At 36.3% G+C, this 26,023-nt stretch overlaps 5 protein-coding genes across 14 annotated transcripts in view; 3 read left to right on the plus strand and 2 right to left on the minus strand.

Annotated features, from left to right (window-relative positions):
* The window catches only part of LOC129790865 (UNC93-like protein), a 1,060,245-nt gene that overhangs the window by 885,324 nt on the left and 148,898 nt on the right, over positions 1-26,023 (plus strand). The window lies entirely within an intron of this gene.
* Positions 1-26,023, plus strand: part of LOC129790850 (cleavage and polyadenylation specificity factor 73) — a 566,536-nt gene that overhangs the window by 391,615 nt on the left and 148,898 nt on the right. The window lies entirely within an intron of this gene.
* On the minus strand, positions 1,507-6,867 carry LOC129790846 (transmembrane channel-like protein 5). Its single transcript, XM_055828637.1, has 10 exons — positions 6,585-6,867; positions 5,547-5,851; positions 5,018-5,323; positions 3,882-3,975; positions 3,159-3,709; positions 2,963-3,083; positions 2,784-2,893; positions 2,430-2,717; positions 2,207-2,368; positions 1,507-2,134 (listed from the first exon to the last, which is right to left on the minus strand). The coding sequence occupies exons 1-10, from the start codon at positions 6,738-6,740 to the stop codon at positions 1,981-1,983; spliced, it is 2,247 nt and encodes a 748-aa protein (XP_055684612.1). The 5' UTR covers positions 6,741-6,867; the 3' UTR covers positions 1,507-1,980.
* LOC129790845 (AMP deaminase 2) lies at positions 6,961-20,390 on the plus strand. Of its 4 annotated transcripts, none has more exons than XM_055828634.1 (8): positions 6,961-7,210; positions 12,036-12,201; positions 12,270-12,556; positions 14,715-14,741; positions 15,544-15,877; positions 17,220-17,714; positions 17,784-18,074; positions 19,345-20,390. In XM_055828634.1, exons 1-8 carry the CDS (start codon positions 7,132-7,134, stop codon positions 19,907-19,909), a joined length of 2,244 nt encoding a protein of 747 aa, XP_055684609.1. In that variant the 5' UTR covers positions 6,961-7,131; the 3' UTR covers positions 19,910-20,390. The 4 variants fall into 4 exon arrangements, with proteins under 4 accessions (XP_055684609.1, XP_055684611.1, XP_055684610.1 ...); XM_055828633.1 differs by lacking the exon at positions 6,961-7,210 and adding an exon at positions 11,301-11,720; XM_055828636.1 differs by lacking the exon at positions 14,715-14,741.
* Positions 8,644-26,019, minus strand: LOC129790836 (DNA topoisomerase 3-beta). Of its 3 annotated transcripts, XR_008750631.1 has the most exons (5): positions 25,815-26,019; positions 23,654-25,737; positions 20,431-20,828; positions 13,863-13,983; positions 8,644-10,184 (listed from the first exon to the last, which is right to left on the minus strand). XR_008750631.1 is itself a non-coding variant. In XM_055828614.1 (4 exons), the coding sequence occupies exons 1-4, from the start codon at positions 25,903-25,905 to the stop codon at positions 13,980-13,982; spliced, it is 2,577 nt and encodes an 858-aa protein (XP_055684589.1). In that variant the 5' UTR covers positions 25,906-26,019; the 3' UTR covers positions 13,622-13,979. The 3 variants fall into 3 exon arrangements, 2 of the variants coding, with proteins under 2 accessions (XP_055684589.1, XP_055684588.1); XM_055828614.1 differs by lacking the exon at positions 8,644-10,184 and having other exon boundaries at positions 13,622-13,983; XM_055828613.1 differs by lacking the exons at positions 8,644-10,184; positions 13,863-13,983 and having other exon boundaries at positions 20,229-20,828.

Here is a 26,023-nt window from a genome sequence, read left to right on the forward strand (position 1 = left end):
TCTGATGGCTAAATAATACACAAAAAACTAAATAATATTAAACAATAGTGAAAACAAGAATAATAGTAAAAATAAGAAAAACAACCTTCCCCAAAAATGCAGTTCGCGTGACAATGGTTTTTTTTTTATCTATCTTCTGCATTTCTCTCAATTACGCCTAAAATAAAAATATGGTGTCAGGATCGTTAGAACCCCGTCTGTAGATCATTTTCAGAAATTCTTCTAGTGTGCGGTTTGAATAGTTGTAGAGGGTTGGGACTTCTCCATCAAGCATCCGTCTTGACCCTAAATGGCTTTGAATAGTCTGCGGTACCCAATATTGGTGCTGATGTGAGGAGGAATTTTAGGGTTCTGAAGACCTGATCCGCTTCAGGGTTCCATACGATTGACTGTGGGCTTCCCTTCAAGAGGTTCGTTAGCGGAGGCACCACTGTAGCGAAATTGGGAATAAATTTTTTGTACCTACCATGAAAACATTCCTATCGCCTGCCAAAGAGCCTATGTATTTCGATGAACCGATGTATTTCGTACATTTTCAAAAATTGACTCGCAGGCGAGTTTCTTCATTTTTTTTGGCAGATCCTAGCAGCGTTTTGTAATGAGTCTAGTGATCTCCAGACCCTTCGCATGCTTGAGCAAAAATTCTAAAGCCCATTCCCCTTGAATTTGTGAGACGCACCATTTGTGTTGATGATGATGGTCCAGGATGTACCGGAGGAGGATAGTTATATGGTCGTGGGGGTGCTGGTGCATTATCTTTTAACTCAGCTGATGCCTTCCCGAATTCTTCTGCCAAATCTCTGAAAGTCTTGGCAGATTTCGGGGCGTGGGGCACATTCTTCGATTTTCAATCGGTACGGGCTCTGGACCTGCAGCTGCAACCGGATCATTTGATTATATTGAGAAAATTTTGAAATCTTTTACTGTTATTTATCCGAAAACTATTTTTAAAAAGTCATCGAGTGCTGCATTGTAAAATCGGCTAAGTCGGTTCGGAGCTCACACCGACTTAGCCGGTTTTACAATGCAGCCCTCCCAATACTTTGGAAACTTTGCATTAAGTTAAAATTGACTTAATGTTGATTGATCAATATGATTGATCAGCAATAATGGAGCATAAATTGACGAATAGATTGATAGAAAAAAATTTGAAGAACAATATTGGGTCAATAGTTGGTCAATAATAATTGATTGACTTATAGTTGACTCAATGTTGATAGTACCAATATTGAATCAACCTGGTCTGCATAAATGTTCAATTATTAAGCAATCAGAATTGACCTTAGATTGATTAATAATTGACCAATGATTGATCAATCGATTGACTGCCTCAACTGATTTATCAATTATTGATCAATCAATGATCAATTTGATTAATTCAATCATCTGTTGGCCCAATCATTCGTTTACTGGGAAGTAATACACGAAAAAAACAGGAACCGAAAGTTTGCAAACATTACCTAATAAATAGAATTATTAATCTAAAATAAAACATCCAAATGAATCTTTCTTTTTATATTTTTCTATTTATTGCATCGATAAAATGAGAGCTAAGTATAAAATTGATTAAGTCTGAGATAAATATTTTTATTTTCTTATGGGTTCCATCTAAAAGATGATTTTCCCAAATAAATATTTTACTAGAGGAACAATTTCGCTAGATAAAATTGCAATAGACACCTCCACCGAAATAAATAAAAAAAGCTAAAATAGGCATAAGCTCTTGTGGATAGATTCTGATTTCAAACGCAACTTTTCTTTATAATTTTCTAACAAATTTTGTTGCGTCTGAATTTCTTTTCTTTGAAGTTTTTCGTATTTTTTTTGTGAATTTCCTGCACATAAATTCACAAAAGAATTTAGAAAAAAAAGAAGTTTGAGTTTCACATCAAAATTTAACCACAGATGTACTAAATATAAGCCGCCTTTAGTCTCCTTATTGCTTATACATAATAATGATTCTAAATTCCGGCCTAAATCTCATTCAATATGACTATCTGACTGTTGGCCGAGCTTCATGATATGGCCCAAAAGGAACTCTTTATCTCTCGCCTCCATGTAGAGCATCTCCTTGAGAAGCTTCACCATACCAATCCTTGCGCGAGATTTTGAGCGCAAGTAGTACACAATTACACTACAAAATTACAGTGAAAAAGAATCCTCAAATACTGCTTAAAGAAAAAGGATTTTTTTGTTGTAAACTCACCACATTCCCAGAAGAATTCCACCCACAAAGGCAGGACGTGTGATTGAGACGACAATCCTCCAGAAGAGATGTTCTTTGGTCAATTTGGCAATATTTTGCGTTATTATCTCGTACATGAAGTTAAAATTACGAAATGGTCCACACGTTTGACTCACTCTGACCCTAAAAATGTTTTTTTTAAATGTTAAAGAAGTTTTTAAAACTGAGAAGTGAGTTTCCTTACTGTGTCATAATGTATCCATTTGCCACAAGAACTCCAAGGAGCGAAAGGAAGCTCATGACCAAGTAGAGTGTGTGTGTTTGTGTGGATTTCCACAGTTTAGCCGGTGGTTTGCAGTACTTAATGAGAATTGCTTTAAGGATGTAAAACATAAGGATCATTTTGATGATCACAATCACAGGAAGTATCGGTGAGTACAGGAGTCCAATAAAAAGGAGAGTTTGATTGAAAACCAAACTCAAACTCGCTTGAGAAATATCAAATTCCGGAGCTCCGATAGATTTGAATGAACTATGTGCAAAAAAATCGATAAAATTAGTCAATTGAAGGTGAAAATTGTTAGTCATTCTCTCTCACCGGGATAGAAGAGATTTGCCAATCTGATAAATTGTCACCCCAACAATTGATATCACAAAATCCACAATGACAAGGCGATAAATCTCCTGTCCAATTGCTGTTTCCCAGCACTGTTGAAAGGAAATTTAGTTTTTTTTTTATTTTTCTGTTAATTGGGGATGAAAATGAAGAAAATTCACCTGAGTTTTCGTGTCTGAAATCCAGAATCCAAGAAGAACACCAATAATAACAACTTCCAAGAGAAAATTCCTCATGAGAGTGATATGGACTCTTGTTCGTGGAGTTTTGTAGCCTTCCATTCTTTAAGAAAAAAAAATTAAAAATTCTTGTAAGAAAAACTTTGTACTAAAGGGAAAAATATTTTTCCTCCCTTACTTGGCAATATATCCAAAAACCATCTGCATAGCGAGCATAATACAATTCGTGGCAATGGGAAGGTAGAGGTATGAAAAGGATCTCGTAACATCTTCAATCTCTTCAAAGTAATTGAGCATTGTCCACATTCCCACTCCCAAGCCAGCCAACATGAAGAGAACGAGAAAATGTGAGGAGGTCTTGAGGGCAATACTCCAGAATTTCTGTAGCAATGTCTGCTCAATCTGTGGCATTTCCAACTCATTGAGCATCTCACGGAGCTCATTGAAGAGCGATTTGTGTGCCAGGCGTGCCATTTTCTCATTTGAAATCCCAAAATCCCATGCACAGAATATTTTATCCGCATATGTGGACGTTATTCCGCTCGCCTCAATGAATGTCCTACGGTACGACCGCGCCATTGACACCGACATTATGACGAATGTTATCAAATACACACAAATCATCGTGAGAAAGTACCCCATCGGTAGGTTGTACGTATTCTTTGGTATAATACTGATTGTCTCATTGGAATAGCCCCCATAAAAGAGGACAGTGGTGGTCAAGTAGCCCTACAAAGGTACACAAAGTAATTACAACACAGCACGCAATAGAATTTTCCACGCTTTGGGAAATACCTGATCGTCTGATAAGCATGAAAATATTTAAAAGAAAAGTACTTGAAAGGAAACTATTCAAGAGGAGGAATTAACTACATACAAAACACACACAGAACTACTTTACCTCCCCAGTAAAAATATCTAAGAATTTAAACATTGTGGTGGGTTTGAAGCCTCCATGGTGTTTGTTCAGTAGCAATTGCGGCAATACGATGAATCTACGACAAAATAAAATGTAAAAAAAGTATAAGTAGAGATTTCTTAGAAAGCTTTAACAAATCTTAATAAAAACTGCTCAATTGAGTAGAGCAGCATTTTGTAGGAAACTCTTTAAATCTCAATTATGTGGCCTTAAAGCTGAACTACCACTTTACTATTTCGAAGTCCTAATTTAACAAAATTGCTTTTTCTAGGGTGTTTTTGGCGAATCTTGTTCAAAATTATAAGCTCCTCTAACGAGGTGTTTTTGAAACTAAAAAATAATAATTTGAATTTGGCGCGCCCCAGAAGCAGAAAGATGGTGAAATAAAGAAATGTGGGGAAAATAACATATTTTGACAGTAAAAATGACAGATCGAATATGGAAACCAAAGTGAACAGATGCAAAAGATTTGATCCGTAATAGTGTAATTATCGCTAAACATGATTCTTCTTCTCGCACACAATGACAGTAAGACTTTAGCTAACAGGTTAGACTAAGATAATAAGATTTATTAGAGGTTCTCTGTCCTATAGAACCAAACTAGGCTTATTGTAGAATACTAAAAATCCAAACATTTAGTCGAGCTAATAGCTAGAATCTTGAGCCTTGGCGAAAGCTTAAGATTTGGCTTAATTTTCATTTGATTCTATCACATAGGCATTAAAAAAAACCATATTACATCTTATGTATTTCTTCAAATGTCGTAGGCCCTGAGGAAGGACTCATACAGTCCGAAACGTCAGCAAAAAAAAATAAAATAAATATTTAGCCAAAAAAATGACCAAAAATCCGTCTTCTTAATTTCTTCCTTGAACTTATATTTAAAGGGCCTAACTATAAATCGTTTAGCCTGACTCTTTCTACTAGGATTATTAGTTCATCGAATTGATGTTCTGATTTGCAGCATTTGAATCATTTTGCCTTAAATAAAATGAATCCTTAATCTTCTTAATTGTAGAAGATATCCTGATATCTGTTCAAGTTCATATTCCTTTTCATTTTACTTCCCTTCCTACAATTGGCTGCACTGCTTAGGATAGAATAAGCATATTAATTACCCAAAACAGAGAACAGCCACAATGCAGTAGGAGATAAAGAGCCATCGTAGGAATTTGAAGTAAGCACTAACTCCACTTCCAAAGTGCCCTTCAATGTTCTTCATGGATCCATACCAAATCTCAAGATTTGTTACTGTATTTGCGAGAAAGGCTCCGAGCCTTGCTCTGAGAATCCTATAGCTGTATTTAAATCTCTGCCAGTAGGTAATCCTACGGGATCCTGATCGACTCCTCGCCGAAGTGCTCAACTTCGTTTTGATCTCTCGCTTGATATTAATGGTCTGAGGGAGAGATTTGATTCTCTCGCTGAAACATAACAAAGAAATGAAGATCATGGGTCAAGTGCTTGTCCAATCAATTAGGAACAATTTGATTCACTTATGGAGGGTCAATACTTTTCTTTGCTGTGCATCAATACAAATTCTATTTAAAGAATATGCTTATGTGCGCACGAATACAATGGTAACCGGAAATTTTAGATAAGAAATTGCAAAGTGATTCACAAGTCCAACTTGGCCCCAATACTCACATTCTCAGGTGTCGCGATAGTGGATTATCAGCCATAAGTTGATTGTTCTGTTCAATTTGCTGTGTTAATTCATCGATATCGTTATCATGAGCACCGGGCGGAAGGCGAGAGTCCAGCGAAAGTTGTCGTTTAACCTTTGGAATGCGGAGGCCTTGGTAGTTACGTAGAATGCGAAGGTGGGGTCGTTGAACGACCCCAAAAAGAAGGCCAATTTTCTCCCAAACTATACAACCTGGAGTTGTCGGGTTAGTGCCTATAGATTCCTTATATAGTCCTCTTGCACCCTGCACCACAAATTCGCCGCCCTAAAATACTTAGAAGGAGATATTAGGAAAAAACATTTTTCAATCATTTTTCACAATTTATTTTTGAGAAATTTGCCAAGAAACTGCAATTTTTTTTTTCACTCTTCCCCACATTCCCCTCACTTCCCGCAACGTGATAAATGGCAATATTTCTCGAATATTCTTTATTGTTTTGCACATTTACATGCTTCTAATTATGTTTTATGTTGTTTATGCTCTAAAAAATTTTCCGCAGCATGACCGTTACACCAATTTTTGAATTCCCTTCTTCTACATTTTCCTTAATAACTTTTCTTGTGGTGGTCGGATTGAGCTGAAATTTTTACACAACCTCCTCAGATAACCAAAGAACTTATTTCCAAAAGATGGGAATGGTATCTTTTATATTTATGGAGATATAACACGAAATATAGCGCTGGGGTCGTTCAACGACCCCGCTCCGCATTCCAAGGGTTAAAGCGGGACGGCATGAAGTTGATGGTTTTCTGTATCAGAGTTCTACTCCCGTGCTGTGTACCCCATAACTTCAGCTGTGCCGCATCCACAAATACAAAATAATTAGGAAGATGAGTGTTAATTGGTTAAATAAATATTTTAGTAGAACATTGGAGTCTCGCATTCTAAGTGGCGTCAATTTCATTTAATATGTATCAATAATATTTTTTTCTTCTTATTCCTTTCCGGGGGTTTTCCTTAGGGTATTGATAATTTAATGTTAAGGTGAATTACTTACCTCATCAGCAAAGCAAGTATTCTTCTCTGAGAAGTCCATATGCAACAAGTTATCTTGAGAATGGATTTCACGCTCTGAAAATGATGTCGATGGTCCACCACCACCATCGTCATCAATATTGAAGACTGATGATAAGTTTGTGCGCCTCCTCTGCATCTTATCTGTTAGCTTACTGCACTAAAATCACAACGAACACTGGGGCACGAGCTTCAATGGTTTGGCGTCCTTCTCGCGTTTTTTGTTTCTCTTTTGTTTTTCACTACACCTCAGCTGATGGTGACAGAAGCAGCTATGAATGACAACCGCTGGGAGTTTCTTCTGGCCACCACAGGCGCTGGTAGCAGTCTGACGTCCACTTCTCCAATCGCTCCAGTTCAGTTCAATTTCTGTAGCGCAAATTGTTGGACTTGAAGTGGTGTTGTGGCTGTAATCTGATTTGCTGCTGAATAAAAGTTGGATTTATTGGGTGACCAATTTGGAGTTTTTTTTTAATTGATTACCCGACACGTGCACAAAAAAGTTCAAGTGCTTGTGAAGTGCAATAAATATGGAACATGATTATCAAGCTAAGAGATTTGCATTCGACTATGATATGGAAGTCGATCCACTCTACGCATCCAAAATAGGTGAGAAAATAATGGCATATTTTGCACCTCTCCGCCATCCTCCTTGCATATCCTCTGAATATCCTTTTTTCCCCTAATCCTTTCAATTACCCTTCTTACACACTTTTTATCTAATTCCTACATAATATGAAATAATATATAGCATCCATGTTCGCTCATCAATACAAAGGAAAAACCTGAAAATCCAGCAAAATGAATGGAAGATTTTGCATGAATTTTTGGTGTCCATTTGACAAGCGCTGTGAAAGAAATATTAATAGGCAATAATTAAATAATTTCTACGCCGAAAACTCATAAAGTTCACACAGTGAGACAATTATTAATAATAATTTATATTCTGAATCAGCAATGCACGCAATTTTCTCATTAAATTCGGCCAAGAAGGTACATCACGAAATACCCTTTTGTAAATTGGGAAAAGACGACGCAAATGGCGAGAAAAAGGTTGAAAATTTTGTCTATAATTAAAGCACCTTTTGTACCCACCTAAATTGATACCCTTTTGACCTCTCAGAAGAAAAAAAACATCACGCTAAATAATCATCCTTCAATGGATTGTCTTCGTGTGTAAATGCTCTCCGTCAGTGAACAACATATCTAAAATGAGGAAATTGCCCCGAAGGAATTATTGATAATCCCACTCTTATCACTAAAAGTAGCGCGAACAGTTGGTATATTATTTTGTTGTAACATGGGGCATTGTTTCGATTGTTTCCGAGTGCACGAGCTCCCAGAAAATCTATCTGAATGGTCGAGGGAAGGTCAGGGAATTTATTGAGATAAACTCACTCACAGAAAAAAAGTATTTAAGACGTACATTTTGCCTCGGCGCCCCAAATCACCGTATAATAGGCTACATAATAAGCTCATTAATTGACAAATAGAAACTTTAATTTCATACGAAAGGAATTTATCTCTTGGGAACAAGCCCATAATATTTTTGTTGAAACAGTATTATTCACTTTTCACTTGGCAAAAGTGATGGCTCAATCTATATGTACTGTGTATGAATGACTATTAAAGTAGCTAATTAAATTATTCTATATATTTGCAAGTACATAAAAAAGAATGTGTTCTATATGCAGGTTTTTCTATGCTCTCTGTAGTTATACAAAGATTCGTCAAGCTTAAAAAAGGGCATTACTCTTACATATTAGAAAAATATTTTAAATAAATTGTAACACTGCTAAGACATATGGATTTAAGTCGCGAATTATGGGCTCAAAGTCTAGCAAAGTTACATTACATCAAATTAAAAAGTTCAATAACTAAATAATACCTATGTAATTAAATGATTTTAGTATAAAACGTGTCATGTAGAAGATCATAAGATCATTCGAAGATGTAAATCTGCAATAGAGGTCAAAAATGTAGAAAAAAAAACATATAAGATGATAATTTTTTCATTTAAACCCATAATTAATTAATCTCGTTAGTTCTAATGCATTAACAGAAAAATTTAATTCCGTAAAATCTCATAAAAGTTCTTTTTTTTTAATTACTTTTTAAACAAAAAGCTCCTAAGGGAGATTTTTAAAGATATTTTCGAACGTTCTTCAGTAAGATAACGGATATGGGAATTTCTTAAAAATATTTATCATCCTCAATAGGTTGATTGGAAGAATGCTTGATATTACTTTTATGGGACATGCAATTTGAATCCACAAAAAATAGTGGGTTAGAAGAATTCGAAAAATTAAATAGGGGAACGTGGCCCAATTCCGACTTCCAAAGGTCTTCCGCAGAATGAGAAAAAAATGTATAAAATAAAAATCAATATTCTTAAATTTTGTACTATTTCAAAGCCCATTTAATGCTCTTTTAACTTCCATAACTTTCTACATTTAAAATTTTATCAGTTTTTAGTATTAGCGGATTGAAAAAGACCTTAAGAGGTCCGAATTGGGCCACGTTCCCCTAATATTTATCGTCATAGTAAAAATATTAGAAAAACGTTTAAAAAAAATAAGGAAAGGGTTCTTTGGATAAAATCCCGATAGAGTTTGTCTTCCTTTATTAACTTAAGAGACTACAGGCTATGTTAATTTCCTGTTGAATTGTGCTTCATGCACATTTATTTTCCAATGGGAGGGCGGTTGTTTAAACCTACAAAAGATACATCCTATGGGGCTTTTTAACATTATGGGGCGCTTTACATTTCTTTAAATTACTCACTTAATTTTAATTTTGGGGCTAATCTTCTATTTTCGCTCCTACTCTATAACAATATTTCATGAATTAAAATATATTTCTTTTTTCTGCTATATTAATTTTTTTACCTTTCTTAATCCTTAACTTTATACCCCACGTGCTTTTCGTTCGATTTTTCACATAAAAATGGCCTCTTTGTCCTACCTACACAATCTCTTCTTCAATTGGCAGATAAATTTAAACTAAAAAAATAACAGGCTTTTTATTAAAAGAACCATGTACCTAAGTGGATGAAATAAATAATAATAATTAATAAAAGAACCTTATTAAAAAAAACATTCTAATCAATTATCAAATATAACTCATTACTTGTGTCATGTAATACAAAGACAGGATAATATCACTGGGATGTTTTATACAGACCTTATATTTGGCATATCCAACGTACCAGAAGATACCGGCCGTGTGAGTGCAACATCCTAATGTTCTTGCTCTAAATTGTCGGGTGCAATACCATATCCTTGGATTGGTTCCTGATTCGCTCCTTCATCATTCTTAGATGTGTATTTTACTCACAGTTTGTGTTTTGTGGAAGAAGTTAATCTCAAACTAATACACTTTGACTCTCAATATTTCCATTTCTTCTATTAAAATCTCAAAGACATAATCTATGCTCTTTTTCTTTGCTGCTTGTCAGGGAGTTAAATAGAGCATTAAATGGGCTGTAAAATGATACCAAATTTAAGAATATTGTTTTTTATTCTTTACCATTTTATTCTCATTCTACGCAGACCTTTGGAGATCGGAATTGGGCCACGTTCCCCTATCAAAAAGAAAAATTAGTTAATTAATTTAAAACGATTCACTTTCTATTATATAAACTTTCGATGTTTCCCTTTCATGGAATATTCTTAATGTTTTAATTTTGTTTACAAAACCTCCTCATGCTGATTTTCAAATACGATAAGGTGGAGTTATTTTCAAACTTTTCACTCTTTGCAATTTTTCCCTTATCACCAATCAGTTAATTGCAACATGATGCATAAATGGCATAAATAGAAATCAATGCAATTAATATGAATTCAAGGTCTGAATAGCGCTATATAAAAAATTGATTTCATTTTGATCTTTGAAAGAAAATATATCTCTTTGTCAACAAGTTTTTTTTTCTTCCCAAAAATAAAATCGTAAAAGTTTTCGAGAAAGCACGAAATGATTCAGAAGTTTGATGATCCGGAGAATGCCCCCGAAAATTTTCCTATTTGCGTTGTGATAAAAATTTTGCTACAAAATTGCGGAATCTCCTGCACTAATGGAATTTTCCTGTCAATGTGTCGCCAAAGTGTGAATGAATGGATTAGAAAATTAGCAAAAATAAATATTGAGAGTATTTAGCGGGTACGACAATTGCTTTTGCACGCGACACATGTCTGAGAGTACCTATAGAATGTAGTTATATTTTGCAATATAATTGCATTTCCTCCTCAGGTGTCAACAACTCTAGGGAATTTTTCCTTGATAAATACAAACACGCTCTTGGCAAACAGCCTGAGACGCCGGGTGTGGGAGGTGCACGAACCGGGGGGAAAATTGGGAAGAAAAAAAAAAGAAAATTTACTTTGTCGTGTCTTTGTTATTCATTCACAAGAAGCGCAGTTACATACAACAAGAGCAGCACACGGATTTAATTGAAAAGAAAAGGAAAAGCTCTTTCTTAATATTGTGTGAGAGAGAAGAAATTTTGTATTTTTGGTGTTTATTTATAAACTCCTCCGACTCGCGACTCGGTTGTATTTTTAGGTATAAAGGTGGTTTTCAAAAAAAGAACCCAAGCACACAGAGACAGTAAAATTTTGTTGTATTATTTAAAAAAGAAAAAAGCAGCAGAGTCGTGTTTGTGGGGCAACACCACTCTTTCAGCAACAACTCAATTATCATTTTAGTTCTAATCCGTACACCATCGGAATCAGATTGTATCTCGCTTGAGGTGTGCTCCACACCACACCGAAAAAAAATCCCTCTTCGCGCTATCTTATCGGCAAAGACACGGTGAATTTTTCCACCGCAACAAGAACGATTAATTTAGTTCACAAGCAGAGTTGGAAAAGTGTATTGCTCAGCGGAAAATTTATTAAAATTTTCGCCTGACAGTGAAAAGAGGGGCGTATTTATAGCTGTGGTGGATTTATTAATTTGTGCACGAAGAATAAATCAACACTACACGCGTTCCATTGACGTGCGTGAAAGACGAGAAAAATGAGTGTTCGTGGTGTCCTCAGCAGTTTGGATTCGCACGATCCAGAACTTATTCGTCCCATAAGTCCTGGAATACTTCAAGCTGAATTCTTTGAATCTGACGGTATGCACACACACACTCATTGGATAAAAAGAAAATTACTTAAGCCGCAGATTTTCTTTTTCTTCACAAGATTTTCCATTGACAATTGCGCGTATTACATAATCCCCCATCCGATATGCGTTTGAATTTTCATTTAAAAGTTCGATCAAACATTTTCCCATACGACATAACTTCTGTATACTGGCCCCACACATCTCTTTGTGTCACAGAGAGTGGCTGTATTAATAGAACGTGTATAAAAGCAAAATGAAACAAGAAAACAAGAGAACATTTCGTGTTCTGTGAGTAATTTTTGATGTTATTTTGTCTCTTCAGGGAGCACTGATTCATCGAATTTGCCAATTGGTGCCGGTCATACAAACAAGCAGGATGGGATTCATGGAAATTTGCCCAATGAAATTTCAGCCCCCTACGAAGTGCCCCAATTTCCCATTGAGCAGATTGAGAAGAAATTGCAAATTCAGCGTCATATCAATGTTATGTAGGTCACTGATTTATGTATTGAGCATGCAGCATTACTAAGTTTTTTTTGGAATCAATCCCCTGTAGGGATAAGCATGGTGTCCCCCCGGAGATTACCGTGAAAACATCCGAAACTGTGACGGATAGTGCCAGCGAACTAGTCCCCAATTTTCAGCGTGTCTCAATTTCCGGTGAAGACACCAGCGGTGTCCCACTGGAGGATCTCGAACATGCATCTCAGCTAATCATTGAAGCCATAAAAATGCGTCAAAAGTACATGCACTGGTCCAGTCAATCGTTCCCCGTAACCCTTTCAAACTACGTTGGAGACATGGGGAATACTGTACTTCACGAGGAGAAGAAAACTATTGCAGGTAAACTAAATTGATTTTTTAAAGGATTTTCTCTTAATTTTTAACTCTAAAATTATTTGCAAGAGGTTCTTCATTCTAAACGAGATTTAGGAAAACTATTGTCTCATTAAAAAGTTCTTTACGATTTAAGATAAGAAGTTTAATGAAGAATAAAGTAGGAAAATTTCTTAAAGGGAGTACAGCTTTCATTTTCATAAGAAAATCTAAATATGTATAATATTTGAAGCTTTTCCTACACGTTTAAGGCCTTAACAGGTCCGGCTTTCCCGTAATTGTTTAATACTCGATTACCTATTTATCCTAATCTAAGGTATAGTGCTAAAGTTTTGATAAGCTACAAGAAGCTTTAAAATATCCCTAGAAAGACATTGAATTTCTGTCATTATTATTGCGTTCTAGAAAATTTATTCAATAAATTAATTTTACGATTATCAGGTTTGAACGATAAAGCTCAAAACATCATTATAAAAGGTTTTAAAAGTGACGCATTTTTTCCATATTCGACATCTCACTTAATTAGAGCTTAAAAAGCTCAACATAAAACAAAAGAAGTCTTGAATTTTATTATCTTAATAACCCTATAGTTCTTAATACGTACATAAATAAAATTGATAAAATTAGGAGTTGATTCTGTAGAATTTTTTAATCTACATATTCTTTTCTTACAATTCGACAACTTCAAAATTCCTAATATTGCGCCTAATTCAGAAACCAAGAAACCCTTGAAATCTTTGAATTTGGTAATGATATTGAAAAACATTTTAAATATTTCAAGGTTTTTATTTTCTTTAATCGTATGGTAAAAACGAAAAAAAACTAGTTTTTATATTTCATCAATTTTCATATTGTAAGAAAATGAAAGGTTTTAACAGAAACTATCTCTAAAGTCCTAAAAGTCTGACTCCAGTAGGTATAGGGTTTTTATCATATTAATTAATTCAATAGTAGTTAACAATGAAACCCTAGTAATTCGCTTGAAATCTTGAAATTTCAGTACAAAATTCAAAGATTTCAAGGGTTCTTGGTCGTTGAATTAGGCCCAATATTTGATCTTTAATTTTGAAATTTTTGTTTATATTGTAGCTTTATCGTGACACCTAAATAATAAAAAAAAAGAATTCGAAACTTCAGAGAAGTCTTTAATCACTGTTTTCGACGTAGAACAAAAATGAACACTTTGCCTAATTCCTGGCCGAGTTTTTCTCAACAAATATTTTCGTAATTCTTGGATATTTTACAAGAACAGAGAAGAAATTAATAAAATAAGCCATGAAAAAAAATTGAGAGGAATTTACGTGTAACTTACATTTTAAAGGCGGCGAAATGCGTAGAATTTTCCGTTCTTAAGATTTTCAGTCTGTATCTGTTTGAACGTTGGGAGACTAAACCTTCCTCCCTCTTGATGATCAATATATACGTTGATTTAGCTGGAAGAGAAAATTTATTTAAATTCTTTTTTCTTTTTTAATAAATTAAGAATAAGAATGAGGAACCTCTTGCATTTGAATATCAATCCTAAAAATCAAATCGAATGACTTACAACAAAAACTAATATTCTTTACACAAATTCTCGGAAACAAATGATTATTCTTTTAACATTTATTTAGGATGAGCATGATTTTATCTTATTTTTTTATATTCAAGGATATCCTTTCAGCTTCTGTGAGAAAGGAATTTTGTGATCTTCTTGGAAGAAGAATTTCAATGGGATTATTTTTTTGCTTGAATTTTTGATGCACAAAATCTGTGGAAATTTTTATTATATTAGATTTTAGAGAAAGTTCTCAAAGTCCCCTGTACATACAACCCCATTGTTTTTGTACATAACAAAATCTCTTCATGTTCTCTGTGGCAGAGAGAGAGGGAAAGTTGGAGTATTTTTTTGAACAACTTTTCTTTTTTTTATAATTTTAGTAAATCAATAAAGAAAGATTAATAGTTACCATGTTAAATTGATGAGAATGAAAACCTTTCTTGCCTTCACATTTAGCTTCTTAATTTGAGGGCAAAATTGTGGGAGTCTCATCAAATTCTTGGAACGACTATTTTATCTTTCTTTCCTTTTATTTAATTACAAAGTGTCTACACACTGAATTTTTTATATATATTGAGTTTATTTTATTTTCATGATAAAAAAATGAATTATTTGGGGGTTTAGTTCTTCAGAACCATCAAGAATTAACAGGTAAACTCATCGTCATCGTTTTTATCTCTATTTATAAAGTTTTTTTTCTGTCTATATACTTTTTTTTTAAATTTTTGTAACGATCATTCTTCCATTTATCATGAAGAATGCTTTGTCTCTTTGAAAATAAAAGTATAATCTTTTAATTATATACATTATTTTTCTTCTTCTTACACAAAATCACATTTTGCCATTTTGGAGTAATTAACACGAAATACTTTGTTTTTTTTTGGTTTGTATCATGGTTTAGGGGAGCACACTGTATAGTCTCATAAATGTACTCAACCCCCTTTTTATATGTTTAATGTTGGTTCAAAAAGAATTATTTACATTAATGGGACTACCATAAAAACTAACCGACACTGTATATTTATTTTTCTTTAAATAAATCTTCGTTTCTTCATACAAAAATGCTGCTCTCAACTCACAGCCTATAGAATTGGCGGAAAAGTCGAAGTAAAAAACGCTGACATTGTGTGAAAAGTTGGAAGGAAAAAATCACACCAAGACGTGAAAAGATTTTGCAAAAAAGATCTTAAAGTGAAAATTGGACAGAACCAGAAAGATTCTTCTAAAAAAAAATATTTTACGCTTAATTATCACAAAATGTAGTTTAAAAGAAAAAACGTGTTTGAGTTCACTTTGTAATGTTTCATTATATTTAGTGAGGATTTTGTTGGGTTCTAGAGTGATTTGGTATCTATTAATCTTTTGTCAACTGAGTCACGAATTGTTTTTCTTCTCATTTTCACGATGTAGCCACTATTGGGGAATTAATAGAGAATTTCTCTTTGAAAAACAGATCATCCCGTTCATGCGATGCCATCATCCGATCCGTGGGCAATTGAGACACCCCCCAGCAAGGGATACACCATTAAGGCCGTCAATGGAGTGTTCAATTGCTTCCGTGATGCAGAATGTACGCAGAATCTTGACTACCCATACCCAAAGCTACCGCAATTCATTCAGGATATGCAAACAATGTGTGCCATGATCGCAGATGGACCTCTAAAGTCATTCTGCTATCGCCGATTGAGCTATTTGTACTCTAAATTCCAACTTCACGTTCTCCTCAATGAGCTCCGTGAGTTGGCATCGCAGAAAGCAGTTCCGCATCGAGATTTCTACAATATTAGGTTTGTCATTTGAGCTTAAATTTCTTAAATTTCCTAATTCAGTCTTCAGTTTTTCTAATCTCGGTTTTAGCTATTTAAGTTAGGCCTAAGTTTTTTAGGCTAGACCAGTACATAGATTTAGGTTTTGTTAATCGAGGCATAAGATTTCTAACAAATCCTTATTTTCTTAAGCAAGATCTACTTAGGTTTTATGAACCAGTTTCTAGTTTTCAAAATTAGGCTTAAAATTTTATTTAAAGCGAGGCCTAAATTTTCAAACTAGACCAGGATGGTACTAGTCTTAAGGTTTCTTCAATAAAACTTTAATTTTTTTAAAGACAGGCCTAAGATTTCTAACCAAAACTTAGATTTTTCAAGTTAGGCTTAAAATATTTTACTGGACCTAAGATTTTTAGGCTAGACCCTAGTTTTTTTTTTAAACTATACTTCTTTTAAGATAGGCCTAATTAGGTAGGTCTTTAGTTTTTTAAGCTCGCCTACGATTTTAAACAGGGGGATGCCCAACCCCGAGAAATCAGTACTTTTCGTGAGGCAGCAGGTTCTTCCGATCAAAATAGGGGATCAGTTTGCACAATTCCACTTGCAATCGAAAGTACATTTAATTGGCTTTCGATTGATCCCTATCTCATTATCGAAATAACATTATTAATATAAAAAAAGTTAAAGTGTTTCTCGGGAATCGGTCGAGATTGAGCGAGATTCGAGAATTCCTCATACATTTTGTTCAACAAAAAGTGACTTTTCTTCACTGAAAATGAGGTTAAACCATCCCCTTGATTTTAAAGCTAGATCATGGGCTAGACTTATTTTACTTAAAACAGGCTTTAGCTTTTCGAGCTTAGATTTTTAGCAATTCCTAAATTTTTTAGGCTCAACCAAGGGCTATATTTAAATTTTCTTGAAACAATTTATTAAAGATAGTCCTAAGGTTTTTTTTTTTTCAAACTAAACTTAAGTTTTTTACACCTGACTTAAGCTTAAAGGTTTAGGTAAGGCTTTGTTTCAATCCAAAAATGCATTCAGCCACAATTCAGTAACATTGAAATCTTAAATACTTGATCTTGAAAGCACTTAAACCTTGCTTAAAAAACAAGTGTTTGGCTTAAAAAAAAGTTGAGCCTGCCACAAGAAACAAACTAAGCCAGACTTAACAGTGATTTACCTCCTTGTCTCAAATCCTTCATTTATTTATTTGATTTAATTGGTAAAAGGGCACTCCATTCAACTGAAAGTTTGAGAGGTCGAATCTCAGAGCGGTCGGATCGGGATTTTTTAAACAATTTTTCTTTACGTCTCTTTCTCATTCTTTAGTAATCAAAATATTTTTTATAATAAATTACAGAAAAGTCGATACTCACATCCATGCCGCATCGTGCATGAATCAAAAGCACCTACTGCGCTTTATTAAGAAGACCCTAAAGACAAATGCCGATGAGGTGGTAACCGTGACAAAGGGTCAACCGATGACACTGCAGCAGGTCTTTCAATCAATGGATCTGACTTCGTACGATCTCACCGTGGACATGTTGGACGTTCATGCGGATCGCAATACCTTTCATCGTTTTGATAAATTCAATGCCAAATACAACCCAATTGGGGAATCACGTCTCCGGGAGGTTTTCCTCAAGACAGACAACTACCTCAATGGAAAGTACTTTGCGCAGATTATTAAGGAAGTTGCGAGTGATCTTGAGGAATCAAAGTACCAAAATGCCGAACTAAGGCTCTCAATTTACGGCAAATCACGCGATGAATGGGACAAATTGGCCAAGTGGGCTATCAATTCTAACGTCTACTCTGACAATATTCGTTGGTTAATTCAAATTCCTCGTCTTTTGTAAGTTCTTTTTAATTTTTTTTTTGTATAGAAAATTCAATGAATTCATTGTTATTTTGCTTCTTCCAGCGATATCTTCAAGACAAACAAATTGATGAAATCCTTCCAGGAGTTTATTGACAACATCTTCATGCCATTGTTTGAGGTGACAAATAATCCGGAAGAACATCCGGAACTCCATAAATTCCTTCAGTACGTTATTGGGTTTGATTCAGTGGACGATGAAAGTAAGCCTGAGAATCCCCTTTTGGACTACGATATTGCTGAGCCTGAGCAGTGGAATGATGAGGATAATCCTCCCTATGCGTACTATCTCTACTACATGTATGCAAACATGACGGTGTTAAATCATTTCAGAAGGTTTGTATACCTCCAGAAATCTTTTGACCATTAGTTGGTATACCAAAGTCGTGGCCAACACCAAGTATTGGAATCGTCAGAAAAATCGAACACCTCAGATCGGGCTCAAACTTGGTATGAGCACGTTTTAGACAACCCATATTCCAAAAATTGTGGTGGAAAAATTTTGATTCAATCGTCCTGCCGGTCGGCCAAACTTTGCCTTATATCTCAAGAACGGTAACAGATAGAGACTTCGGGTTTGAAATTTTCTATAGAAATGTGGGTGTATAATTTCATTTTTTCGCATTTTCAAATCCAAGATGGCCGCCGTCCGCCATTTTGAACTACTGTCAACCACTTCCCTTATAGCTAGCGATTTGAAATTTTAATATGTTGTAGAGCTCAGTGAGACGTTTTCATAAAAAATTCATACTTGAAAATCGATCAAGCCGTTTAGCAAATATGGCGGCGTGAAGCAAACAGTGTTTTTACGATATAACTCGAGAACGGCTTGACCGAATATGACCGACTCAAGCTCAAATGAAAGGTTTCAATAAGCCCTACAACTGACCCACAATAAGCTTGCTTTAGCTGCAGTGGATTGGAAGCGATCTCAGTCGCGGCCACCCCAAACAAATCTGAAAGCCCTACAACTGTCTAGGACATTTCAAGTTCCAAAAACATCCACAAGAGGCGCTAAAATCAAAAACAAAAATTGCCTAACTTTAAGGGGCAATATCTTCGATTTCCCATTAGGCAAATCTTTTAAATTTTGATATGTTGTAATCTGACTCAATATTTTTCACCAGTCCGAAAATGAAGAAAATCTATGTCGCCGTTTAGAAGATATGGCCATTTGAAAAATTCTAATAGCCATATCTTTTGAACTATTTGTCCGATTTTGCTCAACTTGGTATTAAATTAAAGGTTTTGCAATTCTCTACAACTTTCTAGAACATTAGAAACCTCTAGAACTATCCTTTGGGGAATAAAAGTGCCTAAAACTCCAAAAACTGTATAGGTCAAACAAAAATCATCCATTTTATGTTCTACAGATGACCTAGTCAAGAAATTTTTGTATGTTATATAGAACTTGAGATATGACAATTTTTATCCTTCAAATTACCGAATTTTACAAAAAATAATCAACTTTGCCTACTAATTCTGCTTACAAATTAAATTACAACGCATAGACTGACTCATCCGCGTTGTGGTATACCAACTCTTATAACTGGACGCGTTACGATTAACTTTACTTTAATAAAAATTCGTTTTTTGTGCTTTTCAGGGAGCAAGGAATGAATACATTTGTCCTGAGACCTCATTGTGGTGAAGCTGGCCCCGTTCAGCATCTCGTGTGTGGTTTTATGATGGCCGAAAATATCTCTCACGGCTTATTGCTGCGTAAAGTCCCGGTTTTGCAGTATCTGTACTACTTGGCACAGATTGGCATTGCAATGTCCCCGCTGTCCAATAATTCCCTCTTCCTGAACTACCATCGGAACCCCCTGCCTGAGTACCTTGCACGTGGACTCATTGTCTCCCTGAGTACTGACGACCCCCTACAGTTCCACTTCACAAAGGAGCCCCTAATGGAGGAGTACAGCATCGCCACGCAAGTGTGGAAGCTCAGTTCGTGCGATATGAGCGAATTGGCGCGCAATAGTGTGTGCATGAGTGGATTCCCGCATAAGATGAAGCAACACTGGCTCGGACCAAACTACACGCAGGAAGGGATTGCTGGGAATGATGTAACTCGTACCAATGTACCCGATATTCGGGTTGCATTCCGCTTTGAGACCCTAACTGGGGAACTTAAAACCATTTTCAACACCATCAAGGGTAAGAAGTAAAAACAACAAGAATCCTCGCCCTTGCTCATGGATCCCCCACAGTGGTGGTCCAATCTCTCTATAATCTCCAAAAAAAAAATTAGATGAAGAAACATTGCGCTGACCTACATTGTCGTATATAAAAGGAACTTTTGCATGTCAACGCGCCAATTCTTTTGGTTGTAATATCATACAGTGTTGTGCTCTTAGTTGTTCTTCCGCAAAGTCAACAACAACAAAATTATATTAACCAACAAAATCTCAACCAATACGGATCTAAATTTTGCGGCTTTTCGGGGTAGATCGACAAAATTATATACATAAATACATTATTAAAAAATTTATGCACATTATAGGAAAAATTATATATATCTCCCATTCATTGTTACACTGTTAAAAAATATATATTGGTATATAATTTAAATAGATGAAAGTAAAAAAAAATTGTTAGCTGTTTTACACTCGTTTTCAATAAATGGATGACATTATGATGGTTGAAATGCATGAAAAAGTGAGAAATTGATGAGAATTTGAGGACTCACACAAAGTACGCCGCAAGTTGAGCCATTTTATCCTTGGGTGGCTTTCCGCGATTTCCGCCTCCACCGCGTCCACCTCTGCCACCGCCGCCGCCGCTGCTGCCACCGCGACCCCTTCGATTGGCCATTGGGGCTCTCGCATGAACCGCCCTGTGCTTCTCCACAAGACGCTGAAAGTCCTCAGTGCAGAAAATGCAGCCAGTTTTCTCTTCAGATCCATCCTTGAACTTTGTCCGCTCCTGCTTGTACACCACACTCACTTGCTGGGCGTTACAATCCTCACAGGCGTCTTCCTCCACGCTCACCTTGCTTGCATCCTTGAAGATATTGATGATTACGTCGCAGCTGTTGCAGCCCAACTTCCAAGACTTGGGTGCTGACGTACAATCGAGGACTAGGACCTAAAACATTTAAAATGATGTCTATTGAATTCTGAACGACTAGTTTAAACCTCAAAATGGAGAATTTTCCTAATTTCCCTGAAAATATTTGAGTTTTCCCATAAAAACTATCTTATAGAAAATTTTCCGGGCTACAACTTTATCTCAGACGTTTTTTTTCTAACTCAACGAGAAAATGCATTTTCAGTCCATTTTCCAAACCCTTGCACTTTTAGCTTTTTAACATTAAAAAGGAGTTTAGTCACTGATATATGGAAAAATTCTTAATTTAAGGAACGATTAGAACGTTGTTAATCTTTGTAGAAGATGAAAAAAGAATAAGAAATAGTCAAAGAAACTTCTCATTTTCCATTGAGAACAACTAGAAAAAGCATCCATATACCAATGAGTAAACTCCTTTTGGGATAAAAGTTAAAACGTTAGAAATTTTTTGTTTCTAAATTGATGACGAAAGAAGATTTTTAAAAGTTAAGGATAAATATATTGCCAACATAAAAAATTAGGATAAAATTCAAACTTTAGATAACTTTGGATAAAAAGATCATTCATGTGTAATCAGTAAAAGATCATGGATAATAGCAAAAAAGTTAGATAAATTCATCATTATCATAAGATAAAAATTCATGGATAAATAACTAACTCCAGATAAATGGGATAAAGGAAGCTTAGAATATCAGGGTTCAGAAATAATTCATTGGAAAATAAGGATACATGATATCTTAATATATAAAGCTGAAAAGTCTGTCTGTTTGTGGCACATGAACTCCTCCTAAACGGCTGGGCCGATTTTGATGAAATTTGGTATGGGGGTAGAGGAGGTCAATACGAGTTGCAAGCGCTATATGGGATTCCGCCCCAACCCCCCCCTTTATAGCGCCCCCACAGAAAAATCGATTTTTTCCCATTTTCTACCTGTTGAAGGGTCAGATAACGGGATTTTTTTATTTTTAGAATTTCTCGGGGTACCGTATTATTCATCCCCCCTATTAATATACGCCCCCCTTTTATAGCTTAAAATGGTGATTGCTCACACGTGATTGGGGGCTCGGGTTGACTAGTTCTATTATAAATTCATGGAAAACTTGGATGAAAAATTAATCATTATCCTATGGGATTGATGATCCGATAGACCTCGTCATAGATAAAAAAAAACGTTACAGCTTGAAGGATGAAATGTCAAACGTTAGAAAATTTTGGATAAATCTTACATTATACATTATACTTCAGGTATAAAATTAAAAATTTAGAAATTCTTGGATAAAACTAAAAAGTTTAATATTCTGGGATAAGTTTTTTGTATAAAAATGAAAGAATATAAAACTAAGAGATAACAAATCTTCTGTTTGAAATTATAGATTAGAAGTTCCGGGATAAAATAAATGTCAGCAAATTAGGATAAAACACCTAATGTTAATGTTAGCGGACCTACATAGGTCAGTAGATCCAAAGACCTTAGGGTGGGATGGGATTAATTAAACAAAAAAAAACCTAATATTAACAGATAAATTGCCAGAAACTTTGGATAAAAGATCAAATGTCAGAATTTTTGTCGTAAAAATATAGAATGTTAGAATATAACGTTTAATATCTTGAACTTTTAAAATTTCTCTGAAGTCTATAAATTCCTTATTAAAAATCTGAAAATAAAGTTATCTAACGTTAGACATCCACAAATGTCAAATTTTATAGACTTCAGGGAAATTCTAAGGAAATTTATATTTTTAACACTTGGAGGACCCAACATTTGGCACAACGCGGAGGATCAAATTGGTAATAACTACCAGCTGATAAAATATGCTCAATAATTAATTATTAATTAATTTATTGAACAAGGATCGAAAGTTTCACTAATTCTCAATCTCCTTCAAGCATTCCTGCATCTAATTACTAAATATTTAATTGAGAAAATCGTCACTGAAAAAAAAATGCGTCGAATCGATGCAAAATTGCCAATTCAAACGACTTTTTAGCTACAATTTTACATAATTTATTATTGCGCCTAAATCATCACAAAATTTGATTCTTCAAGTAACTTTTTAGTCATTTCCGGCAATAAAATTAGTCCACATTAATTATTTTTGACTGAGGAAAAGTGAACAAGAGTACTTTATTTGGGAAATATGGGGAAACATAACCTCAAAACCATAGCTAAAATGTATGGAATTTTGACTGGTAGTTATTACCAATTTGATCCTCCGCGTTGGATTCTGACTTTGACCTCAATTATCTTCCAAAGAAAAGACTTTTCTCGAGATTTTCTTTCTGCTATCTTAAAGTAATTAAAATTCCCTACACATAGATGCTAAATTCATCGCGATAAGTCCAATAGATTTTATTTTGTGACGATTTTAAGTTTCCAATTGGTAGCAATTACCAGTAAAGTCCTCCGGTGTTAAGGCTCCAACAGATGGACGAGAAATTCCTCGTGCGGGGCGGCGCGGCGAGGTTTTCGGCCAATCAGAAGCGAGAAATGGCACACACATTCTCACCGCACCGTACGAGAACGTTTTTCGGCCAATCCGAAGCGACGAAGGGCCAGGAAATCCTCGCCGCACCGCACCGCACGAGGAATTTCTCGTCCATCTGTTGGAGCCTTTATTAGAAAAAATCTGACCTTTTGATCTTTTATCCTAAGTTTCGGACGATTTATCCTTTTCCTTACGTTTGATGTTCTAATTTTATAATATTTTTTCGTAATATATTATTCGCTGATTTCTTAGGTAAGATAACATCACACTCAGATTTATAAGATTTATCAATTTTTTTTAAAAATTATTTCATTAGCAAAAAGGCATTTCTCATGATATTTTTATCAATTTACTCACCCCTCGATTGCATTCACTGCAGCTGGAGACTCCAAGGGAGGTCAGTGAGTGCGGACAGGTGGGATTGGTGCACTGATTACACCCACTATTGCGCGGCATGTCCGGGAACGGGGAGTTGTTGTAGCAATACGGACACAGTGGGTATGATCTACCCTTGATGCCACTTGAGAATGCCACCAATTCAAAGTCATCCAGGGGGCACTTTAGCTCCTTGTACACGCGCACAGTGCCCCCATTGGGTAGGGCGTAGGTGTCATCGCAATTGGAGCAATGCAATCTTGCTGGTTTCATCTGAATGTACTTCATGTACCGCCGGCATTTGCCGCAGCGCGAAAAGGACTTGCCCGAATCGGCGAGGGAGGAGAAGGATACCTCAAAGAGGGTATCCATATTGGCGATGTTCTTCACGAAGAAGACAAATTTCATCTTGAATATTTCCAGCGCATGATTGAGCACCATTGAGAAGTTCGCCGAACCCTGAGCTATCAAATTCAGCATCTTCTCCACGGCAGATCGCATTGTGGGCAGAACGAGCTCCGGGTCGATTTTCTGGTATCCATGCACAAGGACAATGCCCAGCGTTGTGGGAATGAGACGTCGTCCTGTACCAACAGTCACGTAGTTCCTCTGACTGATGTTATTTATGTGAACTGGAATACTGGCATCAGTGCCAATTCCATGTTGTTCCATTAAGCTGATCAATTCGGATTCCGTGAGGTAATCTGGGGGTCCTGTCTGGCTCTCGGCAATCCTCATGCTATTCACCTTGATGACTTCCCCCTCGACAAAGGGAGATTTCTCATTCTTCCCAAATGCCTGCCATGTCATGACTTTCGTGTACCCAGCATCCACGAGAACATTGGTTGTGACTGAGAAGGCTTCCTCCCCAATTCGGATATTTGAATGTGTCGTCTTGTACTTCAGATCCCGCGAAACTGTGGCCAGGAAATGCCTGCAGATGTAGTCATAGACGCGCCATGTGTCTGAATCAAAATCCCCGCGAGAGGCGCATTTCATTGGCGTGATTGGCGGATGATCCCCACAGTCGACTCCTTTGCGTGGTTGATTGAAATCCCCGAGGATCCCACGAGCTTCCTCCCCGAATTCCGTGGAACTCTGGAAAAGTCTCACAGTGCCGTGGAGGTCGAAATTGGGGGAGTATTGCGTGGTTTCAGTACGAGGGTAGCTGATGTAGCCCTGCGTGTAGAGCTTCTCGGCAATTTGCATGGCTGTATGGGGCCCTAGACCAAGCCCTGAACTAGCTGCCTTCATGAGTTCCACCGTATTGAGTGCTTGAGGGCGTGACTTGAAGCTATCCTTCGTCTTGACACTCTCAACCGTGGCTTCACGCGCATCTTTGACCCGATTGTAGAAGAGCTGAGCAATATCCTTCTCAAAAACCCTAACTCGTGACCACTCCAGTGTCACTTCGGGATTCCCAACGGTGGCTTGCAAATAATAGAAAGTTTCCGGTTTGAATGTTTGAATGGCATCGTGACGTTGAACACAAAACCCAAGCGTGGGGGTCTGACAGGGCCCGTAGGAGATGAGAGATGAATCCAAATCACTGTACCTCCCTTGGAAAAACTTGGTTTGGTACCTCGTGAATGCGCATCCAATCCTCAGATCGAGTTCCTGCCTCGCATCAACACTCCTTGCCTCATTCTCATTGGGATGCACCAGATTATTCATCGCCATGCGAATGTCCTTCTCCGTAATGGCTGAGAATCTCGCACGGAAGGTGACATCCTTTGAGAAGACATTCCGGATGTTCTTGGACACGGCATTCATGACTTCAAAGCAAATATTCTCACCCTCCTTGTCGCAATCGAGCCACAGCACCAAGTAGTCACATCCACGTGCTTCCTGGGACAAGAAGTAGGGCATCTTTAGCTTCGGTGTTGCCTCCTTTTTCTCCGTTGGGCACGAAAAGAGCTCAATGGGATCCACTTTGTCCCACGAATTGTACTTCCCAATGAAATCCAGAGACATCACATGCCCACACACCGAAGTCATCTTGAACTGCACGGACTCCCCGCGAAATGTTCCACGCCATTCGTGGATGGAGCATGCATTATTGAGTCCTGTTCAGGAAGTGGAAAATCATTAGAAAACTCCCTTTTTCCCTTTGAGAGAGTTCAAAACAATCCCAAAAACTAACCTTTTCGCGTATTAACTTTTCCATTGGCGAGAATATTGGCCAACGATGCAGCCAGAGATGGTTTCTCGGCAACCATCAAAACACTCTTCATGATTTCCGCACAAATTTATTCACTCCAGATGCGTAAAATCTGTGAAAATACTAATTTTTCCACAAGCTCACTTTGCGAAAAAGAAATCAAAACCAAAACAACCCGGCAGTTTCCAATT

The sequence above is a fragment of the Lutzomyia longipalpis genome, chromosome 2, assembly GCF_024334085.1.
Source record: "Lutzomyia longipalpis isolate SR_M1_2022 chromosome 2, ASM2433408v1".
Taxonomy (NCBI): Eukaryota; Metazoa; Arthropoda; class Insecta; order Diptera; family Psychodidae; genus Lutzomyia; species Lutzomyia longipalpis.